This window comes from Schistocerca cancellata, chromosome 6 (genome assembly GCF_023864275.1).
Source record: "Schistocerca cancellata isolate TAMUIC-IGC-003103 chromosome 6, iqSchCanc2.1, whole genome shotgun sequence".
Classification (NCBI taxonomy): Eukaryota; Metazoa; Arthropoda; class Insecta; order Orthoptera; family Acrididae; genus Schistocerca; species Schistocerca cancellata.
In genome coordinates this window covers 437188210-437209397 of record NC_064631.1, presented here as the reverse complement: position 1 = coordinate 437209397, position 21188 = coordinate 437188210, and the positions used below count along the sequence as shown (strand labels likewise).

At 39.6% G+C, this 21188-nt stretch overlaps 1 protein-coding gene across 1 annotated transcript in view; it reads left to right on the top strand.

Annotated features, from left to right (window-relative positions):
- LOC126191236 (vacuolar fusion protein MON1 homolog A) overlaps positions 1-21188 on the top strand; it is a 106699-nt gene that overhangs the window by 23453 nt on the left and 62058 nt on the right. The window contains exons 4-5 of the mRNA XM_049932040.1: positions 7176-7419; positions 7506-7681. Coding sequence (XP_049787997.1) covers positions 7176-7419; positions 7506-7681 — 420 coding nt within the window. The remainder of the gene's footprint in view (positions 1-7175; positions 7420-7505; positions 7682-21188) is intronic.

Sequence of the window (21188 nt, the reverse complement as noted above, 5' to 3'; positions counted from 1 at the left end):
TGATTGACATCAATGTGTGTTAACCACTCAGACAGTGGGTGGCAGCACTAACCATGAATGGCCATCAAAGGTTGTCGGGAAGAGCTGGAAACAGTGCAGTCATTGTCATGTGGAAACGATGCCATTTATCTGACTTCCAAAAGGGCATGATCATTGGCTTTCACATCAAGGGTGGAAGGATTCTTTAAATTGCTAATTTTCAAAACTGTTTGAACGCTGCCTTGCTTGAAGTGGGCTACACCACACACGGCAAATGGGCGCTATCCAAAACTGGTGCTGAGCGACTGTGGTGCACCACAGGCCGTAGGTGACAGGGGTGAACGACAGCTGCAGAGATGTGTATGGACAAACAGTCGTACAACTGCTGAGCGACTGACCCTCCCAGATGAACCAAGAGACTACCAACAGTGTCTCCTTAACAACCTTTCAGGAAATGTTGCTGTGTGTGGGTCTCCGCACACCTTCCACTGTTCGTTGATATTCTTTGAAATAAAATTGAAAAACTGGTTCGATTTTTGGGAAAAAAAAGTACACAAGCAGGATTTGAACATGGTACCTCCAGCACGGTACCTGCTGCGCTACGCTGACTTGCTCAGAATATATGTAATGTTACGGGTATACAAAGCATGCAATGAACTTCAAAATCGATTTTCTCAAAAACCAAGGGCCGTCACTAAATAACCGGATAGCCAAGTACTCAGGGTAAGTGCCTCTACAACATGTTTGAAGTGCATCAAAATCTGTGATTTACAGTATGGAGGGTCCCTTTGTGAGAGAAAGAACACAAGAGCTAACAGCAGCAGCACCGACTACAAAGCAGAGGTGCTCGGGACCTTGAGAGACCTACAGAAATAGTAAAAGCATCCAGTCCAGGTAGGTGTGGGAGACCTGCAGCATTAACTGAAGAGTTTTATGGCCCCATGTAAGCAGAAGACCTCAGGATAATACATACACGAGTGCATTCGTATTAGTTGCTAGTATAAAAATCTTGTGAGGAATTCAAACACAGCATAGAGATCATACAGTCTTAGTGCCACAGTGCAGTTTAATGGAAGCATGGGGATCAAGAGATTAGGAGGAGAATAGTCAAGTGCCTTAACCTTATTTCTGAGGAACTTCACTCAGTAAAAGAGTGATCAAAATAAGCAAACGTATCTTGGCATATCCATAGATACTTCAGCATTTCTAGAAAACGACAGTCAAAGTTTCTTAGGTACATTATGTGCCTTTTGCAGAGTAAATATTTCAGCTGAAGTGGTGGCACAGTGGCTGCTGTCATGGCTTAACACTTTTGCACCCCATGTTCAAAACCTGACATCATTTTTATTTTTGTTTCTCGTGTATCTACCCATTCCCTTAGAAGCTAACTTTATGAATGTTCTTTAGTTTATATTGTAGTAACATTGTGCTTATTTGTATACTAATGGCATATCTGATGTAGGAATTTTAAAAAAGATGAGAAAATTATTCGAAATTGTTTTTGGTGAAATTACTGAAGTGTATGTAATTGCAAGCACCTTTTTTCGGTAAAGTGATGCGTGGTTTGCCACTACATTAATACAAATGTGTGAAATATTTGGGAACGTTAATGATGTTTCTTTCACAAGTAAGATTAATACAAAAAAAATAAATTGGGACAAACTGCCATCCCACAATGCTCGTGGTGTTCAAAATTTCTATGTTTTGAAAGTTACTACATTCAGAATCATCCAGGCTGAGTCAGAGATTTTCTCTGCTTGGGGACTGGGTGTTGTGTTGTCTTCATCATCATATCATCCCCATCGACATGCAAGTCGCCGAAGTGGCATCAACTCAGAAGACTTGCACCAGGTGACCGGTTCACCCGACAGGAGGCCTTAGCCACATGACATTTCATCCAATGAAATGCACCAACTCTTATTGAATAACAAACATCAGCATAAAATATAAGGATTAACAGTTATAAAAGGAAAAGTTGCTACTCACCATATAGCAGAGATGCTGAGTCACAGATAGGCATAGCAAAAAGACTGTCACAAATAAGCTTTCAGCCAGCAAGGCCTTCATAAAAAAATAGATCACACACAAAAAAAACACACACACACACACACACACACACACACACACACACACACACACACACACACACAAACAGCCACATGCTTGCAAACACAACTCACATGCACAACTGCAATCCATGGCAACTAAAACCACACTGCAAGCAGCAGCAGTGCTTGTTGAGAGTGGTGAATGGGGAGTAAGGAGGAGGCGGGGGTGTGGAGGGGGTGGGAAAGTAGGATGGGGGGGGGGCAGTGGAGTGCTGCTGGGGAGCGCACAGGGACAAGGTGGAGAGAGGGTAGGGCAGCTATGTGCAGTAGGGAGGTTAGACGGAGGGTCGGGGAGAGGTGCAGGGGGGGGGGGGGTAGCAGAAATGGAGAAAAGTAAAAAGAATGGGTGCAGTGGTGGAATGAGAGCTTGCAGTGCTGCAATGGGAACAGGGAAGGGGCTGGATAGATGAGGACAATGACTAATGGAGGTTGAAGCCAGGAGGGTTATGGGAACGTAGAATATATTACAAGGAAAGTTCGTACATGCGCATTTCAGAAAAGCTGGTGTTGGTGGGAAGGATCCATATGGCACATGCTGTGAAGCAGCCATTGAAATGAGCGATGTTGTGTTGGCCAGTGTGCTCAGCAACAGGGTGGTCCACATGTTTCTTGGTCACAGTTTGGTTGCAGCTTAGCTTGTAGATCACATGACAGGTTGCACAGGTAGCCCTGCCTTTGATGGGATAGGTGATGTTTGTGACTGGCCTGGAATAGGTGGTGGTGGGAAGGTTGTATGGGACAGGTCTTGCATCTAGGTCTATTAGAGAGATACGAGCCATGAGGTAAGGAATTTGGAGCAGGGGTTGTGGAGGGTTGGATGAGTATATTGTGTAGGTTTGGTTGATCGCAGAATACCAATGTGGGAGGGGTGGGTAGGATAGTTGGCAGGACATTTCTCATTTCAGGGCATGACGAGAGGTAGACAAAACCCTGGTGAAGAATGTAGTTCAGTTGCTCCAGTTCTGGGTGGTACTGAGTTATGAGGGGAATGCTCCTCTACGGCCAGACTGTAAGACTTTGGGAAGTTGTGGGAGACTGGAAAGATAAGGCACAGGAGTTGTTGTTGTTTTTTTAAAGGCTTCAGAGATACCCTTGGTATATTTTGAGAGGGACCGCTTGTCACTGCAGATGGGATGACCACAGGTGGCTGCGCTGAATGGAAGGGACTTCTTCGTATGAAACAGGTGGCAGCTGTCAAAGTGGAGGTATTGCTGGTGGTTGGTAGGTTTGATATGGACAGAGATACTGATGTAGCCCTCTTTGAGGTTGAGGTCAACATCAAGGAAGGTGGCTTGTTGTGTTGAGTAAGACAAGGTGAAGCAAATGGCGAGAAGCTCTTGAGGTTCTGGAGGAATGTGGATAGGGTGTCCTCACCCTCAATCCAAATCACAAAGATGTCATCAATGAATCTGAACCAGGTAACGGGTTTAGGATGATGGGTGTTCAGGAAGAATTCTTCTAGATGGTCCGTGAATATGTTGGCATTGGATGGTGCCACACGGGTGCCCATAGCTGTACCCCGGATTTGTTTGTAGGTAATGCCTTCAAAGTAGTAGTAATTGTGGGTGAGGATATAGTTGGTTGTGGTGACTAGGAAGGAGGTTGTTGGTTTGGAATCCGTTGGTCATTGGGAAACGTAGTGTTCAATAGTGGTAAGGATATGGGCATTAGGGATGTTAGTGTAAAGGGAGGTGGCAAAAATATTGATGAGCATGGCCCCGTGTGGTAAAGGGACAGAAACTGCGTAGAGTTGGTGGAGGAAATGGTTGGTATCTTTTATATTTCCTCCACCGACTCTCCATAGTTTCCTGCCCCTTTACCACATGGTGCCTGCTCGTCACTATCGATGCCACCTCCCTTTACACTAACATCTCTAATGCTTATGGCCTTACTGCTGTTGAACACTACATTTCGATATGCCAGATGGATTCCAAATCAAAAACTTCCTTCCTAGTCACCATGACCAACTATATCCTCACCCACAATTACTTCTTCTTTGAAGCCATTACCTACAGACAAATGCGGGGTACAGCTATGGGCACCTGCACGACACCATCCAATGCCAACCTATTCATGGACCATCTAGAAGAATCCTTCCTAAACACCCAGAATCCTAAACCCCTCACCTGGTTCGGATTCACTGATGACATCTTTGTGATCTGAATCGAGGGTGAGGACACCCTATCCACATTCCTCCAGAACCTCAACAGCTCCCCCCCCCCCCCCTCCCCATATGCTTTACCTTGTTGTACTAAACCCAGGAAGCCATCTTCCTACATGTTGACCTCCATTTCAAAGATGGCTCCATCAGTACCTCTGTCCATATCAGACCTACTAACCACCAGTAATGCCTCCACTTGGACAGTTGCCACCCGCTCCATACCAAGAAGTCCCTTCCATACAGCCTAGCCATCCGTGGTCGTCGCATCTGTAGTGACAAGCGGTCCCTCTAAAAATATACCGAGCATCTCACTGAAGCCTTTACATACTGTAATTATATTGCCAACCTTGTACAAAAACAAATCTCCTGTGCCTTATATTTCTACTCTCTCACAGTCTACAGCTCTGGGCATGCTTCAGTGACCATCGTGTGGCGCAACGGTGGAATGTTTTGTGTCGTAGGGACCGGGGATCTTGGCTTGATTGCCTGGATCGCGAGGACGGTACATACCTCTATAAAAAACCCTTCAGTCTTAAGGTGTGCTGCGCGCCGATAAGATGCATGGCTGTTGAGGTGGAACAGTCGCTAGCGGGCAACCTCTGGGGAACCTCAGTTATACAAGGCTTATCCAGGCATGCGGGGCTCTGTCTGGATGGACATAAGTTTCCCTAGCTGCTCGTGGGACGACCATGGATACCATGAATTCTTCCTCTTTTCCTCCTCCTAATTTTTCGCTGGCCAGTGGGATGGGTGGACCGCTGGTAGGCACTACCGCCCAATCCAACAAGAGGGCTAGGTTAGCCAGTCCTCCTGAGTCAGGTGTCAGCAAACGTACATCAGTTCGGAGTAACAGAGCACATACTGACAACCAGAATGTGTTTTTAACAATAAAAAGGAAAGAGGGTTCCTTTGAAAAGGTTTTGACAATCTATATCCAAAAGGGTCTCAAATGAATAGCTGGAACTTTAAAACCAGTGAAGCGTTTACGGAATGGGACACTGCTTATTGAAACATCAACTGCTTAGCAAGCAGTTAACCTTCAAACAGCTAAAAGCTTGGGGGAATACACAATCGATACAGAGCTTCACAGCACCCTGAACTGCAGTAAGGGTGTTGTTACCTTTAGGGATCTCGTTGACATTCCTGTAGAAGAATTATTGAGTGAGTGGGCTCAGGAGGGAATTGTTGACGTTCAGAACATCATGAAAAGGTGGATGGGAACCTGGTGAAATCTGACTCCTTCATTCTTACTTTCAATACTCCCAAACTCCCAGAACACGTCAAGGCAGTATTTCTTCGACTAAACGTCTGGTCGTATGTCCCAAACCCAATGCGCTATTTTAAGTGCCAGCGTTTTGGGCATACAGCTGTAGGGTGTAAAGGAGAAGCGATGTGTGGCAACTGTAGTAAGGCTGCCCACGACGGAATTGACTGTTCGTCGCCTGTCAGATGTATAAACTGTTCTGAAAGCCACCCTGTTTGGAGTAGGGACTGTAGAATCTTCCTAGAGGAACATAAAAAAAAAAACTAAGCATATCCCCTACAGTGAAGCCAAAAAGATCTTTAAGGCCATGCAGCCCCCCACATTCGTTACGTCTTTTGCTTCCATTGTTCAGAAGCCGCCTCCAGAAGTCGATGCATCTACACAGACAGAGGTTGTTAGTGTTGGCACGAACACCTGCACATGTCAGTGTACTTGCAAGGCAGCAAGTGTATCAGAGCCTGTAGCCCCTCCTCGAACAGCAGAGAAAGGTACAGTAGCTAACATTGAAGAGCCCCCAGGTATCTCTGAGTGCTGAGGCTGTTCCAAAGCCCAGCATGGTCATAAACACCCCAGCTCCAGTTCCAGCAAAGCCCTCTAAACAAAGGAAAGCACATGTGAAGCAGCACCAACAGATTAAATCGGCTGGTAAACCCTTGGATCATGTTAATGCGGAGAAGTTGGAACAGCTGATTTACGACCAACTGTACATCCTCCAACGACAGGCCAAGCAAGTGTCCTTCTGCTGGGTGCCAGGGCATGTGGGCATACGGGTAAATGAACAAGCTGATAGAGCTGCCAAGAACGCCTGCAGATTACCGGAGGTGACACAATGTTCTATTCCTTTGCAAGGTCTCGTTTCTGTGCTGCGGCGGAAGTGGGAGGAGGAATGGCTGGCGGTGAGGGAAAATAAGCTGCGGTTGGTGAAACCCACCATCCAGCCGTGGTGTTCCTCCTGCCGGTCACCTAGGCGTGACGAAGTGACCCTTACACGTCTTCGCATAGGGCACTGTCCTCTTACGCATGCCTTCTTACTACGGCGAGAGGAACCCCTGCTGTGTATATCATTCTGTCAGGGCGAAAGTTAATATTAGTGGGGATCTGCCCTCAATTTTAGCCGATTATGAGGCGAGTGTCAAGAAAGTTTTAAGGCACCGTAATAGCAATTTGTGGACAAGTTAATTAGAATATGTCCAAAATGAGGAGGTACACTGTAAATTTAAAAATAATTTCGCTGTGGAGTTAGTCTGAATGGAATTATCTATTTTGGCTTAAAAATTCTTATAGAAAAAGTTGACACGGTGGTTAGTGCACTGGACTCTCGTTGGGGAGGACAAAGATTCAAATCCCTGTCCGGCCGTTGTGGGACACGTTTTCCATGATGTCACTAAATTGCTGAAGGCAAATGCTGGGTGGATTCCTTCGAAAAGGGCTTGGTTAACTTCCTTCTCCATCCTTTCCTAATCTGAGCCTGTGCTGTCTGTAATGACCCTTTGGTAACAGGACATTAAACTCTAATCTTCCTTTCTTCGTTCCTTCTTTCATTCCTTCAAAAATTCTTTAACTAGTTTCCCACAGACATCAGACTTAACTTAGCTAACTACTGCATTGTGAGTTGTGGATGGGCATGAAAAATTTGTTTTTTTGCTTTTCTTTTTGTTTCTAGGTATGTATATAACCAAATTGTCAGTGTGCTGACTTCTTCACAATTAACAAGGATTTATGAACAGAGGCGGAACTATGATCTCCGCCGACTGCTGGCTGGTGCAGAAAGATTGATTGACCACCTTTTAAACTTTATGGAACGTGAGCCAGCATTTCTTTTGGGTGCTGTCAAGTGCCTACCACTAGCTGCATCTGTAAGAGATGCAGTTACACAAACTATTATTCAGATATGTGGAAAAATAAAGGTGAATGTTGACTATTACCTGCAACTGTATTTTGTCAACAGGATTGTGATTCCTTTATAAATTTTGTTTAATGTTTTCCATTGCAGAATTTGGTTTTTGCTATACTGCTGGCCAACAACCAACTTATAACTCTAGTCCGCATGAAGAAGTACTTCATTCATCCTGCTGACCTTCACCTGATATTCAACTTAGTAAATTCTTCAGAATCATTTAAGGCAGCTGAGAGCTGGACTCCAATTTGCCTCCCTAAGTTTGATTCAACGTACGTATGTGTATAGATAACCTTGAAACAAAGTTTGTTTGCGTTAATTTATTAGTATTGTATACCTTTAATCATTTGATACTTGTAACACATGAAAAGGGTACGGGAAGTATCGAAGGTCTCCATTGTTTTCTATGTGTATATGGTGAGCCCAACTACTGTAACAAATTCTGTGATGTGATTCCTAAGTAAAATTGGCTAGAAAACATTGTACAAATTATTGTAGTAGAGTGATTAGTAGTAGTAGTAGGAGGTAGCTATGACAATGAACACTTAAATTGTAACAGAAAAATTATGTGAGATGAAGGAGCAGTTTTGTGAAAAAGTTTTATTCGATGAAGATGGGAAACCTACAAACAGTTGTGAAGTACTTTCCTTGTACATTGAGAAAGACAATTTGTATGTGAAAATAGTTGCATGTGCATCAGTGTTAGTACCAATAGTATATATGACAGGGTAGCTTTGAACAGTTGATTCTGAAATGAGACATGCATCCCACCTATGTTGCCAGGGAAGATAATGCAGCAGCAGCACAATATTTATATGAACAAAAATTTCCATACCTATCCAGGTTTTCAAATATACTCATCTGTTAGCATACATTTGCACATAACCAAAACATTTGCAACAAATATATAGGACACCAAAGTGCAATGGAATGTCAGAAAAAATTAATTTGAGGAGAAAGGGTTGGAACATACCATGACACACCTTGAGAGTTGTGCAGTATAACCTATACAGCAAAATGAAAATTGTTTACACTGCTACATTCTGTGGTCAGATGAAGCCACTTGGGTTGTGGTGGGGTTATTGACAGTTACGTCATGTTTTGCTTGGGTTAAGTGTGTACATTTTTAGGACACTGCTGTCAACTGAAATTTGATGTTAAGATACGGGCTGGCTGTGTCGACAACAGCATATTGGACTAAACATCTTGCTGCTCCCATTTGACTAGTCTTATTTATTAATTTTTTTAGATATTACATTCCTGATCCTGTTAGAGAATGTGAATTTATGAACATATTAATGTACGTTATACCAACAAGCTGGAGCTTCTGTGGTCTGCAGACTTCAGATTGTCTGCTTGTTGACACCTAATTTAGTGAGTGGTGTTCATACAGAGGTGGACTATTGAGGAAAACACAATGCTCCCCATACATGATACCACTTTTCTTTCTATCATTTTTCTTTTTCATGTGTTGTAATTTCAAGATGGTGGTATAGGAGAGCTTGGTTGATACAGGCTTTTAACTCCGCTCCTGGACTACTGATGCCTGTATGAGAATTTAGAGCATTCCAGACATGTTTCACCTCTCCCCAGTTATGGGTTTCTGGGATGCATGTACTGTAGTTTACAGTTGTCACTATAAACATTTCCTATAAAACCTTCTTAGGGATATGTTTCTAGCAGGCTTCCTTATTGTTCTTCATTTGTTCCCATATTGTTTGCTTGAGAGTGTTACATCATGGGTACATTGTATGTACATTAATATGTATGTTGTCTCAAGACAATAAAATACCAATGGCATAGTTCACAGAACAGTTCTTTCACTTTGTGTGTGCGTCCAGCTAAAACAGTTTGAACTGTTGACTAGACCTCTTAAGCATTTTGTTGCACAGGGATTTCCTCACAGTATTTGTACACAAAGACCACCCTATACAGAGTGAACCAGAACTCCACAGACTTAACTTTCAGAGACTATAGTATAGACAAAGGAAAGAAATGCCCATGAATATTGGGTCTAAAATGCAAGTTTTATAAGCTGTGATCTCCTGTTTGGTGGAAATGTTTCACAGTAGTGAAGATAAACAAATGCTCGTAGCTCTTAATATATGTCTTTAGAGCCCATGTTTACTGAACATTTTCTCATTGGAGTTCTGGTTCACCCTGTGTAATGACATTGTCAATATGTAGATATCAATATAGTTGCAAGTAGTTCTGTACAGAGAAAGACCTAGTAATGTTTCGTATTAATGAAAATATTTGTGTATTTATCCAGCTCCTTGTATAAGGCTAAAAACATATTTTCTGTCCATCAGAACAAAGTATTCAGAAAATTGTATGGATGTAAATACAGCATTATTCTGACAAGTTGCAAATTGTGAATCCATATAACATTCTAAATATTGGAACATAATGACACAGGTACTGCATTCTGTTGAACTATGTTCAAAATTGATGCCATACTTTGAGTCCATCAGCAAACAGTCATGCCAGTTATTAACTTTCATCTCTAAATGTTAGAGCATTTCAGAATTTCCTGCTTTTTAAAATTATTTTTGTTTGTAGATAATAGTAATACTTGTAGTACTTGAATAGTTATATAAGGCTTCTGTCATTGTCATGGTGCTTTGCTTGTAAAACATCTTTCCTCAACCTTGTAGATGGCATTAGATTGTTATCACATAAATGTCAGGCATTACCTTTTAACATTCATCATTCTTCTCAAATGAAAATACCTGTGAAAATTAAGTGCTTCTGTGTTATTACAGAGGCTCCCCAGTACTTGACTTTATACTGTTCATACACTTAAAACATAAATCATAGCTTTCTGGGAACTTTATCGTCCTTTTTCTGGTAAGAAAGAGGGTCTGGTTGAGGAAAGCTGGAAGGGGGAGATAGGTCACTTGGGATTTATGAGAGGCTATAGAGGTGTCAGAGCAGGAGGTCAAAGGTAGATATCTAGTAAGCACTATGCCACCCTCAGTTCAGAGGTGACAGGAGAGGTGAATGAGCAGTAAATATTAATTAAGAAGAGTGTAACAATTTAAAGTGGAAAGGGTAGTGCAATTAGGATATTTTAAAATTGACGCAATTTGCTGCTTCAACCACATTTAAAAGCAATATTCTGCAGAAAGACACAAAGCCCCCACAAACTTTTCAGGCAAAACTTAAATCACAGCTCAAGATCCACATATTTCTTATTCAGTGAGAATGAGAAGAAATATGTCCCTTGGAACCCACAGGAACCGAGGATAAGTGTCCAACCTGAAGTTCAAAAGGTAGACTGCCTAGACATCTCAGGAAACAGCCCTGGTTATAAAATTTACCATATAAGCATAACCAGATACTAAACAATAAGATTTACACACAAAACAAATTTTGAAACTTTCCTCCTGATACATTATCTTGGAGTTTCTCTAGCATACTCTTGGTGCCATGTGATGCGTGAGCCAAATCACGTGATTTAATTTCATCATCATATTAGATGTTTCAAGAAAGTCTGCAGCTGTGTTATTCATAATTTAAATAATGAAAACTGCAGCAGTTACTTATATTTTCATGCTTAGCACAATGTGTTCAGAGAATTTATTCTCATTTTCAGTGTGAGCAAGGTGGCATAGTGGTTAGCACACTGGACTCATGTTCGGCAGGACGACAGTCCAAACCTGCATCTGACTATCCTGATTTAGGTTTTCTGTGTTTTCCCTAAATCACTTCAGGCAAATGCAGGGATGGTTCCCTTGATAGGGCATGACCAATTTCCTTCCCCATCCTTCCTTCATCCGATGAGACTGATGACCTAACTGTTTGGTCCCCTCCTTCAAATAAATCAACCAACCAACCTCATTTTCAAGTTCATTTGTGCATTTGTTCACATGAATATGTTTGGTGATATTTGCATGCTGATTTTCTGCCTCTATTGTGTCTTTTTGCGATCAGAAAATTGAACAAAATGAGTGTTTTTAAACACTAATGTTGGAAAATGTATTTTTGTTTGTCTATTTACAGGTATTGTGCCTCCTCCACTACACAGAATATCACATAAACACAGATCATCACAGAATATTACATACACACAAATCATCACTTACAGTTTTTATTTACAAAACATGCTTCAAAGGTATTATGACACTGTAGTTTACAAGGAATTTGTACACAGGCTGAGGTGTTACAGTGCTTTTGTGGTACATTCTGTATGCATATATTTAAGGTTATCAATTATAAAATATATTTTTACCACTGTTGACTACTAAGTTACTGATCACTTTTTTCTAATGAGGAGATGTACAAATTTATGAAAATTGTTACAGGCGAATAATTTGAAGAAATTAACTGATTCACTGTCTATTTCGTCATTGAGAATTTTTTCTTTGCTTTCTGTGGTGAAGTCCGCAGCTCCTGGTCTTGCGGTAGCGTTCTTTCTCTCCACGCACGGGGTCCCGGGTTTGATTCCCGGCAGGTTCAGGGATTTTCTCTGCCGCGAGATGACACGGTGTTATTGTGTCGTCTTCATCATCATCATCATTCATCCCCATTACGGTCAGAGGAAGGCAATGGCAAACCACCTCTGCTAGGACCCTTGCCTAGTCGGCGGTGCGGGTCTCCTGCATCGTTCCCTACACTCCTCGGAGTATGGGACATCATCATCATCATTCTGTGTTGAACACAAATTTCGAGCACCTCCATTAAATGCATTGTATGAGAGTCTTGGAAATGGTGGAGAATCTTAAAATCTTCGAATGCATGTCCAGTGTTTTTTGTGTGTGTTGCTATTGCTAATTTTGTAAACAGGTTATCTGCAACAGTTGATGTTTTCAGTGTATCTGATTTGAAAATTCATGCCAGTTTGTCCTAAGTAGTAGCGTGAGCACGTTTTGTGTGTTATTTTTTATAGTCCCGAGTCAGACTTTATATTTTTTATTGTTCAAGGTTTGAACAAGTTTCTGTTGTAGTTTGTTTGTGGAGAAAGCTGCTTTCACTTATGTGTCCTAAGTAGGTTTGCTACTTGTTGGGAAATCTTACCTACATAAGGTGTGCTAGCTATACATTTGACTGTGTTGTTTGGTTCATGTGTTGTGAATGACACAGTAGCAGGCTTTCCTGGTACATCAATATGATGAACAAAAGTAAGTTATTAGTGGCTGACCAGGCAATTAAAGTAATATGTAAGTTCAGAAGCTTGAGAATGGAAGTTTTCAAAACAATTGCACACATCAAATTCAACAAAGAGTGTTGGCAGTTAGGTCTGAATCCTAACTACGTTAATGTTAAATTGGGCTACATAAGTCTCTGTACAAAGACTACAAATCAGAAAACAGAAGAAATATAGTTAAATACAGAAATAAAGTTAATATACAGGAAGAAAGACATTCTAAACAGACAACTTCTGGACATACATTTACAAATAGCAAACAACATCGACAATAATATATGGAACCTTGTACGGGAGAAAATTCATGATATAGTTTGTAAGGAGTGCTTCAAGATCTGTAAATCACACAGTAAGAAACTGAACAGTCTGAAATCTAAAAAATATAAGACTAGTAAAGAAATTATTGAATTTATAGAGTTACTAGAAATAATCCTCAACTACAGCTGCTTTGCATTCATTGGTAATATTTGTCAACAACCAGATGGGCTCTCCATGGGCTCGTCCATATTTGGCACAGTAGCAGACATTTTCATAAACCTCCAAGAGCAGACTATATTCAGCAGCCAGGAAACCTGCTTAACACACACACACACACACACACACACACACACACACACACACACACACACACAGTGTATACTACAAAAGATATGTAGATGGTACCTTAATCTTACTCAAAGATGACACCAAAGAGTCTAATATTATAAATTTGTTTAATAATATGAATATAATAGAGGGAAACATTCCACGTGGGAAAAATATATTTAAAAAGAAAGATGATGAGACTTACCAAACAAAAGCGCTGGCAGGTCGATAGACACACAAACAAACACAAACATACACACAAAATCTAGCTTTCGCAACCAACGGTTGCCTCGTCAGGAAAGAGGGAAGGAGAAGGAAAGACAAAAGGATATGGGTTTTAAGGGAGAGGGTAAGGAGTCATTCCAATCCCGGGAGCGGAAAGACTTACCTTAGGGGGAAAAAAGGACAGGTATACACTCACGCACACACACACATATCCATCCACACATACAAGACACAAGCAGACATTGAAATGTCTGCTTGTGTCTTGTATGTGTGGATGGATATGTGTGTGTGTGCGAGTGTATACCTGTCCTTTTTTCCCCCTAAGGTAAGTCTTTCCGCTCCCGGGATTGGAATGACTCCTTACCCTCTCCCTTAAAACCCATATCCTTTTGTCTTTCCTTCTCCTTCCCTCTTTCCTGACGAGGCAACCGTTGGTTGCGAAAGCTAGATTTTGTGTGTATGTTTGTGTTTGTTTGTGTGTCTATCGACCTGCCAGCGCTTTTGTTTGGTAAGTCTCATCATCTTTCTTTTTAAATATAAATTTGTTTAATAATGTACACAAGAATATAAATTTCACAGCTGAATACCAAAAAACAATAGCATTAATTTTTCAGGTTTGTGCATAGAAAACTAAAACAACAGGCACAATTTCAAGATATACAGAAAAAGACAGCCTCCAGCAAAACAATACATACCACATCATGATGGAATACCCACCCACCTCCCCGGGAGTCGTAACTCCCGCACCCTTCAGTGCATATTAGGCATGATAATATACAGTTACATCTCCTTGTACAGCAATATATTTCATCAAAACACCTTCAATCTTGCACCAAATATTAACTCTCTCATTAGCATTAATCCTCCTTTTGTTCCTTGTGTACAATGAAAATAGCTTGTCTGTAGTCACAACACAGGTACCATAATTCCTGTCTCCAACAACTCCAACTCACCCAGGTGTTCACCAGAAAGCTGCATCAAAAAACAGTGATACACATAGCAAACAAAATCCCAATGCACGAAGAGGACAGGGAGAAAGAATTAGACATCAATAAGCAAATTACATTGGCCAGTGACTTCCCCAGCTCAGTGATAGTATGCAGAGACAAATAACCAAAAAAGAGAGAAATTCCTGGTTCTTTAGAAGCAACTAATAATAGTCAAATTTATGGCTAGCATACCCTACATAGGTAAGATTTCCCAACAAATAGCAAACCTACTTAGGTCACATGAAATGAAAGTAGCTTTCTCCACAAACAACAAACTACTACAGAAACTTGTCCACACCATGAACAATAAAAAAGATAAATTCTAGGATTCAGAAATATACAAAATAACATGTAAAACGTGCTCAAGCTACTACATAGGTCAAACTGACAGGTGTTTCCAAAATTAAATAGACTGTACACATCAACTGTTACACAAATAAACAGTTTACAAAATCATCAATAGCAATACACACAAAAAACACTGGACACCCATTTGAAAACATAGATGATGATCTTAAGATACTTCACCATTTCCAAAAGTCTCATACAATGGATTTAATGGAGGAGCTTGAAATTTTTGTACGCCACAAAAGGCAAGGAGAAAAATCCTCAGTGACAAAATACAGTTGTAGTGATACACCCCATTTGTTGAGTGAGAAGTATCACATTCTTTAAATGCATATGTCAGAGAAAAGATGTTCATGACTGAGAGTAGTAGATAAGTGGTGAGCACTGCCACCACTTGGTGAATAGATTTTTTATCTATCCAGTTAGACTACTTTGTCAAAAGTTGATTATTTTTGTTATATATACTCTGAATAAATTAGATACAAACAGAAATTTACAGCATAATGTCAAAAGAACAATATTATCAAATTTGTTGGTTTAGCCTTTAGCAATGAAAATTAAACACACTTTCAGAATCCACAGGAAAGCTACATCTGGCACTATCAAACATAATTAATTTTTCCACTCTGTATCAAATAAAGATGCTGCTTACACATCACTCATATTCATAGAGTTAACAAAATTCCACTTAATAAGAATACACAACAAGAGGAACACAGTAAAACCCAACAAATAGCAGAAGCCAATATGTATGATGCACTTGAGACAGTATCACATGTAGAAGTAAAAAAAGCCAGTGGACACAAATAACTTAGAAAAGAAAGCTACTGCCTGTCTACCTTTCACCACCACCTTTCATACAAAGTAGCCTATGAATTCAGACTTCACACTTTCATCCACGTGTGCCCCCCCCTCCCCCTACACACACACACACACACACACACACACACACACACACACACACACACACACAGAGAGAGAGAGAGAGAGAGAGAGAGAGAGACACACACACACACACACACACACACAGAGAGAGAGAGAGAGAGAGAGAGAGAGAGAGAGAGAGAGAGAGAGAGAGTCAGGCATATACAAATTGTCTGTGCTACAAGTGAAGCTCTGATTATAGACCAAACAGGAAGAGATTAGAGATTTAACTGCTACAATGAAAACAATAATGCACACCTTACAGTTACTCCAAATCAATAGTAGCTACCCGTATTAATGACACTGGACACCTGTTCCAAAATATTGAAAATGAATGAACAGAGGTTATCAAAGAACTAGAAATTGCAATAAATTTAATGAAGTATGGAAAGCAGTAATGAGATTTTTCAAAAAATTTACCACAGTTAATTGCCAGTTTCGGCAACACCATAAATACCTGTATACTTCCCGAGCCTTGCTGTAAGAAAACTATTTTAATATATGTAATATTTTTTGTGATTGTCAGAAAAACATTCATTCTGTGCTAATAATTGCCCTAGTATAATTCAGTTACACTATTGTGTTTTCAACTTCATTATTTTACCAGTACAATCAGTTTGACTCTAGTATAAACATAATCATGTGAAATTGTAAGCAATATTATTACTTTTGTGCAGTGATCTATATGCCAGAAGTCCAGACATTTGAATGTATAGTCATTCCATTCGTAAGTGTTATTTTAATCGGTATAATATGCCATGTTAAAAAGGTTGAATCGTACCCCCCTGTAAATTTCTTGGCTGAACTACACCACCTAACCTCATTGGCACACACGAGAAAAACATAGTAGTTACCTGTGGAGTGCAAAATAGTGTTTAATTCATAAATGCGCACCTGATGGTGGCAGCATATTGCGAAAGTGCTTAGTACCAAAGTAAACATCGCTATTAAACATGACTAAAATAAACTGTTTTTTTTTTTTTTTTTTTTCATAAAATGGTTACAGATCTCATCATGATACGTATGACATGGATGCATTTAAGTTCATATTAGAGTATTCCAAATTCATAGATAAAGGGCACTTTTGTACCCAGTGACAACAAATTCTATACTAAAACCTCTTGAGAAACAAGGCATTGATTAAATATTTGTTAGTAAACTGAAGGATATAGACATAACTACTACGGCTTCAGTTCATTCAATCCCACACATGGTCTTCTGTAAATCTCATAATGAAAGGAGAGGCTTCAGTGATATGAGAAGAATCAAGTTATACATTGACAGGCAGTAGAATCCAAAGCTAGCTACTTCTGTAAAGTATACTAACAAAAAATTATGACTAGTGCTAATCTGCTCACACTTGTAATTGCAATGCTTCTAGATTACTTTATACGTGCATGCTGTGATTAAATTCTATTCATCTCATCATGCTTTTTGGAAATCAAAGATTGATGGCAACCACTCACTCTATTCTGCATTCATTGGTTCAGATGAAAACTGCCTTGTTCATCATAACTTAAATTCTGGTATTATAATAATAATAATAATAATAATAATAATAATAATAATAATAATAATAATAGTTGGTCCTGATGTAATATAACACACTTTTGGCCACTACACAAAACTGCCTGAAATCACCCATCCCTTTCCATACTGTTCTTTTAACTTATCTTTATCAGCTTTCTTCATGTGGTTAAATATTTTGTGTTTGGTTTCTCTCCTAGAAATTATGCGCAGCATTCTAGCATGTATTTGAAGTCAGAAGAACCTTTTATTCGTGATGACTTACTATGTTTTGTGAAGGATTGCTTCCATCAACTAATCCTGCTCATTTTGTTTTTATATTTATGTAGTAAAGCCTCTTCAAGCAATTGATGTATGTCACTCACAGCTGGAGATCAAAATAAAGATGTCGTAAGAATGTTTATTAATTAAAGCATTGGTGAAGATGCATTGGTAAAGCTATATCAGTAACTTACATAACACTTTGCCTAGACAAAATCCAATATGTTTTGTAGTTCTGTTCACAAGTGGAATCATGATATACATCACACTGCAATGTTTTATTTTCTTTTTTAATTTAATTTTATTTTTTTTATTTTGGCATTTTTGTTTCTTGTATGTACTGATAGGAAAGAACATAGAAGACCTGGAGAAAATGGGGACTGTGTCAATGGAAGAAAGTTGGTCTAAGTACAAATGAAAGAAAACAATGTTCGTAATAGCAGGAAGAAGAACTCATTTAGAACCAAACCATCTAAAAATTGGAAATCTAACAATACAGAAGACAGACACATTCACGTACCTCAGTGTCAACATCAACCAGCAAAACCGTATAGAACAAGAGATAGTAACAAGAATTCAAGTTGGGGGAAGATGTCTAGGAGCTGTGCGCATCATAAGATCAAAGTTACTATATAGGCAGGCAAAAATAAGAAATATCAGACCGTCATCAAGCCAATAGTGCGCTATGCAAGTGAGACGTAGACCCTGACAAAGAAAACAGAGAAAAAACTCATCACTTTTGAAAATAAAGTACTGAGAAAAATATATGGATCAGTGAAAGAAAATAAACAGTGGAGAATGAGGAAAAACCGAGAACTCGGACAACTATATACTTTGCCTGACATTGTAGTGAGTGTGAAAATTAAGAGACTAAGATGGTATGGACATGTGAGGAGTAGAGGGGAGAACATGGTAATAAAGGGTGTAATGGATGAAGAAGCTGAAGGAAAGAGACCACTGGGATGGCCAAGAATGAGATGGAAGGATAATATTGTGGGAGACATGCAGGTACTGGGTCTGCGAAATGAAGATGCAGATGACAGGAAAGTGTGGAAGTCTGGACTGAGGCCGGCCAAAGACCGACTGTGGTTTGTGTGGCCAGTATAAGAGAGAAAGAGAAGAGTATGTTTTTAGGCTTTGTAATGCCTTTCATTGTGGTTAGGTCAGTATTTTATGAATGCGATTTGTATGGGATGAAACTGGAAATTTGTAATGGTCTCCCAATGTGATATGGGTGCACTGAATTGTGCGTAATTAGTCAACAATATAATTTAAATGTACATAATCCTTAATTGACTAATTAGACACATTGTAAATCTGACGTAGGGCTTGTCTGATGCCATGGGAATGACACCACTAGCCACTAGAACGAAAGCAGCAGCTCAACTAAATAGGTCACTTTGTCAGTTTCTCTTGTGTGAGCATTTGTGGTGAGAGTCTTGGCAGCCACATATTGTTTTGCCTAGAGTGAAGATGGTGACACTGACTCAATAAGGTAGCAGGATACTTTTCTGCATCAACCTTTTGTTGTTGTTTCTGTGCATAACAATAACAAACAGAACATTATTCACAGTTTTTGTTTGTCATTTACAAAACTAAAAGATCACCTCAAACACCCATATGAAGCTGTAGACTTGGTGTGATTCCTTAATAGTGCGCTTCCCAGTATTCTGCAAAGATGATGTTTTCATTTTATGCTGTGCCTCACATAAAATCATGAAATGAAATATGACTAGACCAGTATCATGGTGTAAACACATTTTCTGGGATAGTATAGTTAATGAGTCTATCAAAATAGACATCAGAAAGCCTAATAAAAAAAGGTGACAGTTTCAATTTAAATAACTCTTGGGGTCTGGCATGAAGTTTACCCTTATTAAAAAGTTACTGGCCACCGCATCCACCTATGTTGGAAAACACTGAGAGAATTTGTGTTTCAAGGAATATCAGGGCAGGCCCTTAAAAATAAAAAGAGCATCAAAGGGTGTATTGGGTGCCAGGAATTTAACTCTGCTATAGATAGTGATGAGAGACAAACAATAGTTCTGTCTGGTTGGAGTCCAGGCAGTGAATAGTCATAACAGCAAAACTCACAGCACAAGAAGATGACGACTGAGTCGGTGGTCAAAATATTGTGCTATAAAACTCAGCAGAATGCCAAGAAGCACAGTATTAAGGAATATGACAGTGGAATTTATGTAAGCAGCTTTTGTTTTAATGGTGATGTTGCACTATTTGACTCTAGTGCTGACAAACTTTAACAGCATATAGAGCTTAATAAAGCAATTTGATGGTAGGCATGAAAATCAATTACAAGTGAATAAATTAATGTATATAAAACATATTGTATGCAAATAGTACAAATTAATAATTAAGTCAAAGAGTCATATATTTTTTATTCTATGTAGGCAGTTGAAAGTGACTGGATGGACAGAAAAGGAAGTAATCAGAAGAGTAAAAATGGTTAAAAGTTCTTTTAGTGAGCTAAATACAGTTTTCAAAAATAAACCTACAGTGTGCCTGAAATAGTCACCACATTTCACTAGTGACTGTTAAGATATGGACTGCTACTGGGAAAACTATTCAAAAACCAAAAGTGATGCATGTTGGGAATTTGTAGGAGAGTCAAGTAAACAGATAAATGGATCAGGGATCAGACTTAAGTGGCGGATGTAATTTCAGTCGTGAAGTATGTGAAACTGAGGTAGACGAGATATTAGCTATGCAACTGAATGGTAGAGGGACCAGAGAAGTACTTTACTGGGTTCCAAGGGCTAAGAAAAGACAATGGGTACAAGACATTAAAAAGAAGCAGGAACAACATAGATGCATATTGCTGAAGAGGAGTCTAGAGGAGGCGTTTATCCAGCATTGGATGTGAAACGGTGGTGGCTGCTGCCACAGCTGCTGCTGCTGATGATGATGATTAACATCTCCCAGTATCAGGAATCTCTGATTTTGTGTAGGAAGATCTATGTAGTGCAAACTACAGCCAGATTTTTGTATCCTAAATGTGAGAGCAATGATAACAATCCTAAAAAGTTGAGGTTTAAAGTTCAATTTTATGTAGTTAATATTCTGATAACGTAATTATAAACCATAATTGAGAGATCTTCTTTCCTAGGCTATTTCATTTTATGCACACTTGTAACATCAAAATTTAGTCCCTCTTTCCATAGTAACCAAGTAAATTCGTATTTCATGTCATGGTTGTGTTATAAGCTAAGATGAACTGATCTGTAAATGTAATTACAGAGCAATTTTGCTGGTTGAATATTTTATTACAAGAGAGGCACTAATCTTCTCTGCACAGTTACACAAAGAAGTCAAATGAATTGGTTTCCCTCAAAGAGTGAAGTTATCATTTCACACAGTTGCTCTGCCGTGTTGCTGGACGAGACGTATCATGCTTGCCGTCACCATCTTGCAGTAGTGAACTAGTTTTTCTAGTTCAGGGGTGCATTTATTTAGACAAAGGATTACTTATATTGTCACAGCAGCATTATTAGGTGTATACTATATTTCTTCAAGTAATGATTTTTGAATATTAGCTGTCGGACTCAATTTTGACTGGCCTAAAATTGTGTGACTTTTTATTCATTGAATTTCCCTCCTCCTTTCACTGTTAACCTAATTATCATATGGCCATTCCACTATATGTTTTAAAGTATGTTTCAGCTATAAGCCTAACATTTGTCAGTGTGTGCATACTGACTCAGTCTCTTAGTGCACCCCTAAATACCAGAGCACTGATAGACCAGTCTATTACCA